General features: G+C 45.1%; 1 protein-coding gene across 11 annotated transcripts in view; it reads left to right on the top strand.

Moving 5' to 3' along the window:
* Positions 1–13,096, top strand: part of LOC8038525 (islet cell autoantigen 1) — a 77,670-nt gene that overhangs the window by 48,365 nt on the left and 16,209 nt on the right. For all 11 annotated transcript variants that reach the window (XM_029978939.4, XM_029978932.4, XM_029978934.4 and 8 more), the window contains 2 exons: positions 68–304; positions 13,003–13,076. In XM_029978939.4, the coding sequence (XP_029834799.2) occupies positions 68–304; positions 13,003–13,076 (311 nt within the window). The remainder of the gene's footprint in view (positions 1–67; positions 305–13,002; positions 13,077–13,096) is intronic.

Genomic DNA, 13,096 nt, shown 5'->3' with positions numbered 1-13,096 from the left:
TATTCCTTGCGTATAAAGTATCCCTTGCGACTGGCACAAGTGTTGCTGAGTGGCGTCCTGCGTGCAGGGGACCTGCTCTCGGCCGGCCCGTCTGAAGGGGACGACCTGGCTCTGCTCTCTGCGCTGTTGCTCTCTCCCGAGTCGCTCTGCGCCCTCTCGTCAGAGGAGGGCCTGGGCCGCCAGTGGCGGGCGGCCTTTGGGGAGCCCCTGGTGGACTCGCCCGCAGCTACCACCGCAGATGCCCCCCCGGCCGACTTCCTTCCCTCGCAGCTGCTCGACCTCGAGGGCGCCGCCCTCACCGCAGGTATGTACCCTCCTTCAGACACAAGCTCAGATGGCATGCTTGTCCGTGCTGTGACCCAACGACCCAACGTCGCTGTGTCAATGATGGTGTTGGATCGTCACGCGGGCTGTCGGGTCATGGTTTTACACGATGTCACTTCGTGTAACGTCGTGGGACACTGTGACATCGCGCGACCACATGTGCGACATTGTGCGATTAATCGGAGTGTGGCAATCGAAAAAGTTGCAAAGATCCACCATTTCTCGTACATTGCAATTCTACGTACAACAGTTGGAAATACAGCTCTCAGTTGTTTTTACCAGTACTGACAATCTCGGGAGATTGTAGCAAGTGGTACACGACAGGATAACAAATTCACAAAGGATGATGACGTAGGGAGAAACATAATCTGAGCGGAATTGCAAAAAGGAGTGCATAAGCAGTTTTAGTGAGACATGCAACAATGATGTCTAGCGATTCCATCATATTACAAGGAAGCCTGTTGCACTCCTCCGCAAATTATGGAATAAAATAATTTAAAAATTAACAGTTCTAATTCTTTGCTCTGCGAAAAATTTTATTTGTTTTATTTATTTATTTACAACTACTGCAGGCACCAGTGCTGCCCAGTCAAGAGGGAATTGCAACAGATGTGGCAATATGAAATGTTTAGATGCATCAACATTTGTTGATGCAACAAGATTTTTGTTATAATCTTGATTCAAAAAGATTTTTGGAATAGTTTAGTCTTGGCAAAGTGCGATCATATATGATCTTGCTGATCTATGTGGTGCTGTCAGTAAATAAGTATCCATTGGCAGCCCAGCTATCTGGTAACGGAGTAAATTGAAAAACATTAGCCTGTCAATTTACTGTCCAAAGGGCTGTCCACACGGGACTCGCTTTCTGCTATGGACAGCATATGCTAGATGGAAGCAGCGGTCTTCCCTTCTCTTCCGGTCCGCTTTGGGACGTTCCTTGCCGGGAAAAAGTCGCCCTCCATCCACTAGCACCCTTGGACAGAGTCTTGGAGCATCTTCATGACGTAGGACAGGACATAGCCGCTTGCGCACTCTGCTGGCTGTCGTCAAGGCCTCAATGTCAGTCCCCAACCTTCCAAAAACAAAAACAGGAAAGGGAAATAGAAAACAGCGAGGATGAAAGCCGTGCTGTTTGCGTGGTTGATGTCCTCACTAAAAACGTACACGCACGCTGTTATGTTCATGCCTTTTGAGAAGCGTTCATCCTTTTTTTGCCATGCACATCAGAAATCGTTTCCTGTTTGGACAGCCTTTAAGGTGGAGCCATTTTAGTTCGAGCTGCTTTTTGCATGATTTGCACTAGCAAACTAGTGCAAGTCATCTTTGGTACAGCACTAAAAGCTCTGGCAGTTTGGTTGCGAGGCTGGAAAACCGTTTGTAAATTAGGCTTCACAATATGCACATGGAAAACTCGTCAGCTGCTGACAAAATCTATGTGCGCTGCAGATTCGGCACTGCTCGCTCGGCTGCCAGGATGAGCCGCCGACTTTCTTCCCCTCACAGCAGCTATCCAAGCTGTTTTCTTGGTGGGGTGCAGCGTTGCGGACAGACATCTGAAAGCCTTTGTGTTCTTTTTACCGTAAAAATATCATTTGTGCAGCCATATGCAACACGGTGGGTTACAACAAAGGGACCCACAACGCAGTTCTCGCTTACACTGCACCCTTGAACCGGTGGGTTTGCCCATTTGCTTTCAAACTGGATAGGTGGCACCGAGGTTTATCCATTTGCTTTCAAGCTGGACAGCGGGCTTCATATGACATACAGTGTAGACCGCATATAACGTATGTCGTGGGAGTCGCAAAGATCCTCATTATGAGCGGTACCGCGCTATAACCAAAACATCAATTTTTCAGGCCAAAGTACATGCCATGAGACAACTTACCTTTGTAAAAGATTTTTTTTTATGTTAGATGAAAAATAAAGCTTAGTTCGAGGAAAGTCTTTATTTCACCAGACTAGTACACATCTCTCTCAAGTGTGTCACACATTTTGAAACAAAATGAGCGGCTTTTGACTGGCGCAGCCTTTTAACGGCGTCGCGGGTTGCGGGCGGACGTTGCGAGCGTTCAGGATTGCTATCCCTAATCACTTTTCTTTGGTGATGAAAACGCGTGAAAATTTGCATCCTTTATACGGTACGTGCCAGTAATACCTTCAACTTGAGCACAGGCATGAAATGCTCCAAATAAAAAATCTGGGCGATGTTCGAAAACACAAATGCATAGAAAGCACCATTGTAGTCGAAGTAAACAAACATGACGACACGGGCGTTTCTGCCGTCTTGACAGTGCCGCCACGACATCGCCGCACGAGTAGGTGTATCTTCCCTTCTAGTATGTGCTGGGTTATCATAGTGAGACACGACGAAAATTCACAGTCAAGGATAGCGCTTTTACGCGGAACGATGAGCTTCCACCACGCCGTCTACGTCGACGATCATGACCGACGCCATATTTGCGGATAGAAGAAGCCGGCCTGCAACCAGCATGCAACGCGCGCGAACGGCACGAACATTGCGTTGTGGTTGTTTCCAACGCAGCGGAGGGACGCACGCATTGGTCGTGGATGCACGCACGTGAACGACACATGCGTGCGTTCCCCACTACTTCGAGCAACCTCCTCGCCCTGCGAGTGCCGCTTGCGGCTAGCGCCGTTGTCTAGTGTCGCACAGGGAAGCATGCTCGCTGCGCCCGTCAGTCGGCGCAGTCGGCGGGCTGTTCCAGACACCGCACTATAACCGGTATTTCCCTTTGCGTGCCTGCATTTTAAGCGGTATGCAATTACATGGAGTTCTGTGGGAGGCGAACCGGTGGGTTAAAAAAGCCGCATTATACCCGGTCCTGCACTATAAGCGGTTACGTTGTAAGTGGTCTATACTTAGGGCTTCGTGTTTTCGGATAAATCCGAAAAACTCCGAAAAACACCCGCCGGTAAAATTTTGGTCAATTCGGATTTATCCGATAAACTCCGAATGTTTGTGCCAATGCAACTCCCCCCCCCCCGGCAAAAAAAAAAGTTTTTTTACAGTTTGATGAACACGGTGTCAATGGTCCTGGGAAAATGGCACCATAATTATCTTTCAAATCTCAGACCGTTGTGAACAGGGGTCTTGCCGCTTGTCTCTTCAATGTTGATTCAGGGCAACAGGTCATTGTACATTCGGGCCACGACAAAAGCCACTCTTTTGGTTTCCAGTTTGAGCCATGCGATTTGTGATTTAGAGAAAGGAGAAGATATGTTTTGGTAACAGCGAAAGCTATGGACCATAGAGATTGTATTAAATAGAGAAAGGGGACAGTTGAAACTCTCTATTACATCCTTAACCACTCCACCTCGCGCAGCTGCGGCCTAGATTGATGGAATAGGATGGGGTGACTACGAGCTTCGTAGCGACTGCCCTCGGGATTTATTGATTTTAAGGTATCGACGTTTATCGAAGCAACACTTGTGTGCGACTTTTGTCATGGGACAAATTAATATTGCCAATGGCAATGGCACGAACGTCAAATTCAACTGAAGAAATTTTAATCTATACAAGCGCGTTTTACTTTTTATCTGGCATACGTTTACATCCGGTTATTATTTGCATATTTATTTTCAATAGAAAACACTGTGAAATCAAACTCCGAATTTCGTAGAATTGGGAATCAAACAAATATAAACTCCGATATACTCCGAATCTTCGGCAAAAAATTAACTCCGAAAAACACCCTCCGAATTTGACGAAAAATAAACTCCGAAAACACAGAGCCCTATATATACTGTATAACAGGGGTCTCAAACACGCGACCCACGGGCCGCATGCGGCCCGCGACTCGCTGGGACGCGGCCCGCAGAAGGCCGGCTGCGAGTTCCGGTTTTCATGTCTCGAGCGCTAGAAACGACATGTGCTATAGTGATCTCATCTCGTCGATTCATTTTCACTTGAAAAGTAGCTCTGCTCTTTTAACATATGCACTCATCTTATACTTCTCTGTGTTCATTTGCCCTTTGTTTCGCTTTATTATTTTGCTTCCCCTTTTGTAATGTACAACAATTCCGCTACCATTCTGCAACCTCGAGCTGTCCGTTGAAGGATGCATGCCGGCCATGCAAACTCTAGCTTGGGAGAAAGTGCCAAAGATAAAGCTATGAGCTCGGGATTCTCCCATCAAAAAAAATATTGCAATTAAAAAACGAGTATTTGTTCAGAATGTTATAATAAACGTTTTGTGAGGAATTCAAGAACTGCCAATTAAAATTTTTTTTTTAAGACATGTTGAGTTGGGAATGACCGATTACTGGCTTTCTTGTTCTATTAAAAATGCCAGCACGTTGCGGGGCAGTGTAGTTTTAATTTCTGCTATAATATCAGGTCAGGGCCCAAAGTAGTCATATAAACAAATCAAATTTAAAGATGTCACTGGCAAAACTGTGAGCTTACGAAAAGCATAGGGCACGAGGTCTCTTCTCATTAAAATCTTCTAACCCCCCCCCCCCTCCAGTTGTACGTTGGCCCTCGGACTTTCCGGTGTGGGCTATCTGGCCCCCACACTCAAATGAGTTTGAGACTACTGCTGTATAATGTCACGTGACACCACGACTTCACACCATGAGTTGTGTAACATTACAATGTCACATAACTCATGGTGTGAAGTTATGATGCCACGTGACATGACGGTGTCAACATTATTACATCTAGTAACATTGGGTGTCTGTTCAAAGTGTAGTGACATCATGTCACGTCATGGTAAGGCCAGACACTGGTTCTAAAATGAACTTTTTTATTTATCTACAGATTGTAATGAAAATTGTTGTGTCTATGCATTTTGTCACCCCCTTTTCAAATATGCAATTAGATTTAAGACATCTCAATTATTTTTTTTGGTTACATAGCAATTAAGGAAGCCGAATGAGGTCATTCCTTACGGGGCTTTAAAGGCGCGTTCACACCGGCGATATAAAGCAGTCGCGCGATGTGGCTAGATCGCATTGCAAAAAAATCGGATCATTACAGTGGCTGCGCGATCAGTGAGTTACTTCTCGAAAACTCTCACTCTGAACGCCACTGATTGGCTCAGCCGCTTCGTGACTAGATCGCATCACAAAAGGTTGGATCAGCTACCAACTGCTCGAAATGCGCCGCTTTTTTTCCGCAATGGTCGCTTTTGCAATAAAAGTTATCGCGCGACTGCTGCACATTGCCGGTGTGAACGCGCCTTAAAGTCCTTTCTAGTAAGAATTTTTTTTATAAGTGATTTGGATTTGTAGCTAAAGACCTGCCATGCAGACCTATGCTATTTATACTTTTATAAAGAAGGATTATTTTATCAAATTAGTCGAATCATGTCAAGTACCCTATTTAAAATATAACGAGGTCACATTATCCCTAATAAAATTTGTTTAAGTGCATTCAGTCATACAAAAATAGCAAGCTCCACAGTTCACTTCTTTCTGAATTGAACGTATAAGGTTTATAAAAATTTTTAAAAAAATTATAGCTTGGGAAAATTTTTGTTAGGTTAAGCATATAGACGAAAAACATGAAGCTGAGTAAATCGCAGTTGAAGTTTTGACAGTGATTGCAGAAAATTGTATGAGGGATCCTATGCAACAAGTTTCATCAACTTGTAGAATAGTTCTTTCTGAAAAAATTGAGATAAAATGGGCTGTAATTCATACATGGGAACCTTAAAAACAAAAATATCTGGAGATAAAAATAACTGCAAAGTAAAAATAAAATTTTGCAAATCAATGAGCTGATTTTACAAGAGACAGCGGGAGGGGCAAGCAATAGTGTGAAGCCCCAAACACAATTTTGTTTGGCCCTAAAAAGGGCCTTTGGTCTTTGTAGCACTGGGAATTAAGTGCCTCTACAGCTGTCCAGGGCTGTAATCCTGAGCTGATCCTGCCTTGTGTCGCTTGGCGTACTCCTTCTTTGTGCTGCTGCTGGTCTGGTGCACAGCGTTTGCTTTACACCGTCCTTTTCGACACTTCGGCGTTTGAGGCAGCTACCAGTCGCATAGCCCAGGCAGGTGGCAATGGACTCGCCGGTCAACTTCCTTCCCTGGTTGTAGATGGCAACAGCCTCAGCTGCAGCCCTCTTCACACTGTCCAGGGAGGCATTCGCGTTCTTGGTCGTCTGCGTCCAGATTACCGAATGTAGGTTCTTGCTCGCGTGCTGGGTCTTGCCCTCACTGCACCGTTCAAGCAGATCTTCATTGCTGAGCCTTGCAAACATGGGCTTAAGTGCAGCCCGAACACAATTCAGAAGTGGATTCTTGTGCGACGGAGGAGGCTCACAGCTTGCCAAGGCCCTGTTGAACCTGCACCATGACTCGGCTCCATCAGAACGCTTGCTGTGCTCTGGGGTGCTGTCCGTGGACGTCATGTACAGGAGGGTGGCCTCCACTGCCCTCTTCATCCCCAGTACATTGTTGCTGTTGCTCCTCAGGGCATAGCCATAGTAGTTCTGGATCTTCTTGATCTTCTCCCGAGTCAGCTTGCCCCTTCCACCAAGTGCTTTGCCCTGAGCTTTCTTGGTCACGAGGTTACGCGAGACAGCCCCCACTAGTGTGGTGTAGCGCAGTCCATGCTTGGCCAGGGATCTTTGAAACATGGTCAATGCAGCTTCAACCTCCATGCGACCAGCATTAGAGTCAATGTTCCTTTGACAGTTGTATCAGTTGCTGTAACCCTCTTCCTCCGCGGGTCCGGTCCCCGGGCACAGCCGAGGCAAAAGTTTGAGTAGGCCACATGGTCAAGGACTAGGCCCGAATATAGTTCGACAATGCAGCCCACACCAATGCGGGAGCTGCGTCCTCTGGTCATCCAGGATCCATTAAAGACGACGTCAGTGTTGGCAACAGTGTTTGAGAAGTCTGCGCATAGCAGTCTGCGTACAGCTTCTTAATAACTACCACACTGGCAGCTTCACTCGCACTTGCCGAGTTTTTGCAGGCTTTCACAAAAGTCTTCAAGTGCCCTTGGAAGGTCTTGTGGTGCAGGCCACGATGGGACAAGTTCAAGCACGCACAGAAGTTCGCCAGGGCTGTAATTCCTCTACTGATCAACTGAATCCCCTTCATGGCCCACATGTTCACGTCAAAGGGAGTGATCTTTGCCATTCTGGACACAAAGAGAACTGCTTTTTCTCGAACTCGCATGTCGTGCAGACGAGAAGAAGTTTGACTACTAAGCCATACTCCTTTTTTGTAGCCTTGGTGATCGGCAGTGTTTTTGCACTGTAGCTTCCACACTTCGTCTGCGCGAAGAAGTCGTTCAGGACCTTCATATTCACGACAGTGAACTGTGTCCCGGCATCGCTTGTCTGGCCTCCCCCATTGAACTCGAGAAGGTCAAAGTTGCACTGGGTTGCCGACTTTTCAGATAAGGCACGCTTGCACAGCTCCTCTTGTTGGACACATTGCACACGCTCAACTGCGGAGAAGTATTCGGAGTCGACTTGCATCGTAGTTCCAGAGCTGGAGAAACAGCCCGTGGTGTAGCTAGGACCCGCAATGTCTTTGGCAGGCGACCCGGCCAATCTTGCTGGTCGATCCAACGATTCCAGCAGTGCCGATCCAAGTGACGCATTTGCAGGAGGCACATTCAGCGTCTTATTCCAGGCATGTTTCTTCTTTGCAAAAGCTCACTGCATGCTCACTTTCAACCGAGCATTGGTCTGCATCTCGAGATTTCAAAACTTTTTCAGCTTTGTAACAGAGCAAGGCAACGATCAATGTTCAATCTAAGTGCGCAAACAGGAACTAAAAACGTGCGCTTGATCACTGAAGAAACAAAGCAGACGAGCGAGCAGCCAGCAACACAGAGCAGGCAACAGTTTCGTCGGCGCGTTTGAACTGAGAGGAAGAGATGAGAAAAAAGAGCAGAGGTGCGCGTCTTGGCCAATAGCAGGAGTGCGAGATATGACGTGTGCGATCCTATGAGCGCTGGCCAATTAGCAATCGCTATTGGAGCCTGGAAAACCCGCGGAATGCGGACATTCCTCTAGGGTGTCATGAAAATGAGTGGCATGGGGAAGGAGGGAAGAGAACCAGCTTTTCAACAAGCCCGACGAGCAGCTACAGAACAGCCGCGGGGGGCGCCACATTCGAGTTCGACTACTTGTTGCTTTGAAATCGCGATTGAAACGCTGCCAAGGCATCATAGTTAGCGTTTTTCTTGTACTTTGACATCCAATTGGACATTGAAACTTTGCATGCAGGTACTTTGGACTATATTCAATCCGAATATGTGACTAAAGTTATGGTGAGCGCGTTGATGTCTCGTTTGGTCCGTCTTTTTGTTTATTCTTTCTGATAATTTAATCAAATATCTGAGTTTCAAAAAACGAGAAATTTAGCGTTTTTTTGTTTTTTTTGTTTTTTTTTTTATTATTTTAGGACTCCTGTCTCCCCTTAAATCACATGACATCATGTTAATATACAATGATGAGTGTTCTATCACAAAGTACAATCTGGTGCCTCAGAAATCTTGAGTGTCTCAAACAGCCCCTCATTAAAATGTTGCCCACATATTCCCAGTGACAGAGATGGCAGTGATGACAGAGGCACGTCATAGCCACCATTGTCTACCTGCGAAGACGGTGACTCTCGGCAGACACAGTACAGAAGACATTGTTTAAGGGCCAGGGGAACGTCACAAAGAACTGTCCCGCCACAATAAAACGCTACGAAAAACCATCATACGCCCGTCAGATTAGTGGACGGTGTTCACGGGAGTTCATCAGCATGCAACTTGATCAGGTGTTCACGTGACTACCAGCATAATTCTGTGGCACCATGTCACGTGATAGGATATATAGTTCAATATGTCACGTCATGTCACATGTTATATAGTTCAGTATTCAGCGCAGCTGAATACTGAACTCTGCTTCAAAATTAAATCAGCTAAGCATACATTTTTCAATGTACATCACGCTTCAGTCGTTTATTAAATCGTCACCTTGCGAATTCTGGAGTCCCGTTAACCCTAAACCTAAATCACACCTAGAATTACTTTCAAATGATAAAGCCAATCTTGCAAAAACATTTATAGAGTATTTTCTTTCTGTATTTACTATGGCTAATGGTAATTTATACCTTCTTTTGTCTCTGCCTTCAGCTCTGGCCACATTGGGCGATGTAGTAGTTACCAAACAAGGTGTCTTGCAGCTCTTACTTGACCTCAATATTAAAAAGAGTGCTGGCCCTGACAGTATACCCAATGAAGTTTTAAAAAGCTATGTGGAATGGATAGCAAAGTGCCTCATAATCATCTTTAGACACTCCCTCAACAGAGGGAAAATTCCCATACACTGGAAATTGGCTAAAGTTATTCTCATATATAAATCTGAAAACAAAAATGAGTTTACTAATTACAGGCCTATATCTCTCACCTCAGCTTGCTGTAAAATATGCACATTATCCTAAAACACATTTCGACTTTCGTCTAGCACAATAATATAATAACCCCATTCCGGCACGGCTTCAGGCGTCAGTTATCGACTATTACTCAGCTGACCGAAAGCATTTATAACTTTTCTACTGTAATTAACAACAGGAACCAGGTTGACGTCATATTCGTAGATCTATCGAAAGCATTCTACAGAGTATCCCACACAAAACTACTATTTAAGCTAGAAACTATGCTGGGAGCAGGTAAAATACTTAATTGGACAAGAAACTACCTTTCTGATCGCTATCAATTTGTGACAATCAATGCTGATTCATCGTCAAAGGGAAAAGTTTCATCTGGTGTTCCACAGGGATCGGTACTGGCACCTTTCCTGTTTCTGATTTTACATAAATCACATAAGTCAAAATGTTAATGTAAAGATCCGTCTTTTTGCTGATGATTGTATACTCTACTCGCAAATCAACAATGAACAGGATCAAATCGACCTCAACAATGTACTTCAACGCATTGTACAATGGTGTCACGACTGGCAGATGTTATTAAATTTAGATAAACCTGTATCAATATGACCATGAAACAAAAAGCAACCCGAGTCGTTTTTCCTATCGCATAAACAATAAACCCCTGGAGCAAGTCTTGGGGTACAAGTATCTTGGCTTACATACATATAAGCCATGACCTCCGTTGGGACTTACACATTGACTCTATAACTCAAAAAGCGCTAAACGAACTTAATTTTGTAAAAAGAACTTTAAAAAGTGGTTCAACTGAGATGAAATTATTAGCCTACAATACACTAGTCTGCCCCATGCTTGAGTACTCCAACGTCGTCTGGTTCCTGTACACCGCCTCTGGTGTTAGCAAGTTAGAAAGTATACAAAGAGTGGCTGCAAAGTTGATATGTAACAAATATAGTTGGCATGATTCCCCCTCCGTGCTATGTAAGCAATTAGAACTGTTGTCTCTAGAAAAAAGGGCGAAACTTGCAAGGCTCAAGTTTCTATAGAATTAGCTAACAACAACTTCAACATTCCCGCAGAAAATGATCTAACTCCTACTAGCAAACGGCTAACAAGGTGTAATAATGGTAAACTTTATGAAGAACTTCCTACCCACAATAATTGCTTCAAATATTCCTTTTTCTTCCGAACTAGTACCAACAAATGGAATCACTTGCCACGAAACATTGTACATTCCACTAGTGTAGAACATTTTCTCATTAACTTGGAAGCGCACCTGTCGACATAGGCTTGCATACCATCATCTTCATGTGTGTGTAAAAAAAAATGTTCTGTATGATGTACATCCCTACAACAATCCCAAATGGGATTAGTAGTATTGGAAATAAATTGCCCATGCAACATCATGATGTGGTGACGTCATATCAAACCATGGTGTTATGCAACACTTTGACGTCACGTTATGTGACATAATGTCATATGACATATCGAAACACCATGACATGTGACGTGACACCAACCAGCTAAAATATTAAGGTGGGCCAGTCTGTGTCGATTGCCTTGTCTGTCCTTCGCGCTATATACATTCATTAAGACACCAACCACTTTATTACTTTATTGTGACAAATTGAGTGGTGTCATGTGTCTTGATGCCACGTCATGGTGTCAGTGACATCACAGTGTCATAGGCACTGTGTCAGAGACACTGTGTCACAGGCAATGCATCACAGGCATTGCATCACATGACACCGTGTCTGCTAATCCAGCTTAGCTCAGAACACACATTCTGTATGACTTTATCCACGGAATTAAGAAATTGTTCAACGTCACGGATCTCCCCGAGTCTCGCCTGTAATGCCACACTTCTGACACTGCCAAACCATTCAGTGCACCATTACCGCATGCCATCCTCGGGCCAGTGGCGGGACGATTTAACCTCCCAGCTGCTCACCAAAACTGGGACAGAATACTTCCTCTTCTATTTTATGCTTGCAACCAGGCTGTTGAACCCAAATGTTTTTCATTCTTGTTTTCGTTTCAGTTCGGGGAAAAGGATTCAGGTCTGCTTCAGCTCTGGAGTAAAAAAATAATGGTTCATACCAGTTGGAGCAGGTTTACATTTGTTTGTTGAAAAAACAATTGAAGACAGTAAAAAAGATGCTATGTTTCTTTTTACCAAAATGGTTTAGAAAGAGAGCTCAAAACTGTTCATAAATTGTGAGGAGCAGCAATGAGCCTGTTTTTGGTCTAGGTGGTTTACACACTTCAGAACATGGGAATCACAGTGTAGCAGCTTACCTTTAGTGCAGACAAGTTTTCTTGTCAGAAAGAGAGCAAAGTTTTCATGTATAGGGTGTGTGTGAGGCGCTAAAAAACTAGATTTTTTTTCATTTGACCATGTTTAACATTGAATAAATTATGTAATGATGGTGTTTATTTAAGGTATCTGCCACGGCTGCCAAATGATATTTTAACGCAGAAGGTGTTACATGACTAGCTCCTAGCAGTTTCTTGTTACGTGCTTCCTTTAATGGAAGAGTGTCACGCGAAAATTCACCAATATAAAAATCCGCCGGAGAAAGCATGGAAATGTTTGTTTTCGAACTGGCGTCCCTTCAGTTGTGAATCCGATGCTGAACCAACTATGCCAGAAGTCAACAACCCGCAGGCCGCATCCGGCCCTCAAGGCAGTTTTATGTGGCCCCCGGCACAACACCAGAAAAGCACCCCTGCCTCTGCCACTTCCCCACACATACTCAAAAACCACATGACCATTTTGCCCTCAAATGGGGTTAGACAGGAACAAGGAGCACTTCGAGTTGGCATTGTCCGACATCCCCATACCTGGACAAAGAATGTGTTCACTTTCTTTTTGCCTTTTCTTTGCCTGGCCCCTGCAAAAGGGGTCGGCCCACCGCTGCAAAAGGTTGCCGACCCCTGAATACGCCAACATCGTGCACGAGAACAGCAAGTTTGAAATGTCGTTGGCAGTTAGTGTGCCAGCGCCCTCTACGCAACAAGGCTGGGTTCAAAGAAGCTAAGCACGACAATGTTTGTGCTGTCGAGGCGTAAAGAGCGTACCAAATGCATCTGTGCAACCTAACTAGAACACATTGCACATACACTCTGTGTCACCACTCCCCTTGCCACGCGGTAAACCGGCGATTTTCAAAGCAGACAAGGGCTGGGATCCCAGAGGAAAGCTTGATGATAAGGAAAGTCTAATGCTCGAGAGACTCACATTCTCGTAACTTTGTAGGTAGGGATACCCTTGTTTTTCTCCGTCTGGCTGACCCCGCTGCGTGTTCCGTCGCAGGTGTGGATGCGCCCAGCCTAGAGCCCCTGAAGCCAGCCCCCAAGCCGGCACCCGTCGACAAGCCGTTCAGAAAGGTGAGGACGTCTAGGAACCT

The sequence above is a fragment of the Ixodes scapularis genome, unplaced genomic scaffold, assembly GCF_016920785.2.
Source record: "Ixodes scapularis isolate PalLabHiFi unplaced genomic scaffold, ASM1692078v2 PGA_scaffold9__187_contigs__length_104089568, whole genome shotgun sequence".
Taxonomy (NCBI): domain Eukaryota; kingdom Metazoa; phylum Arthropoda; class Arachnida; order Ixodida; family Ixodidae; genus Ixodes; species Ixodes scapularis.
The sequence above is the reverse complement of the archived record's forward strand: the minus strand, read 5'-3'. Positions and strand labels throughout refer to the sequence as shown.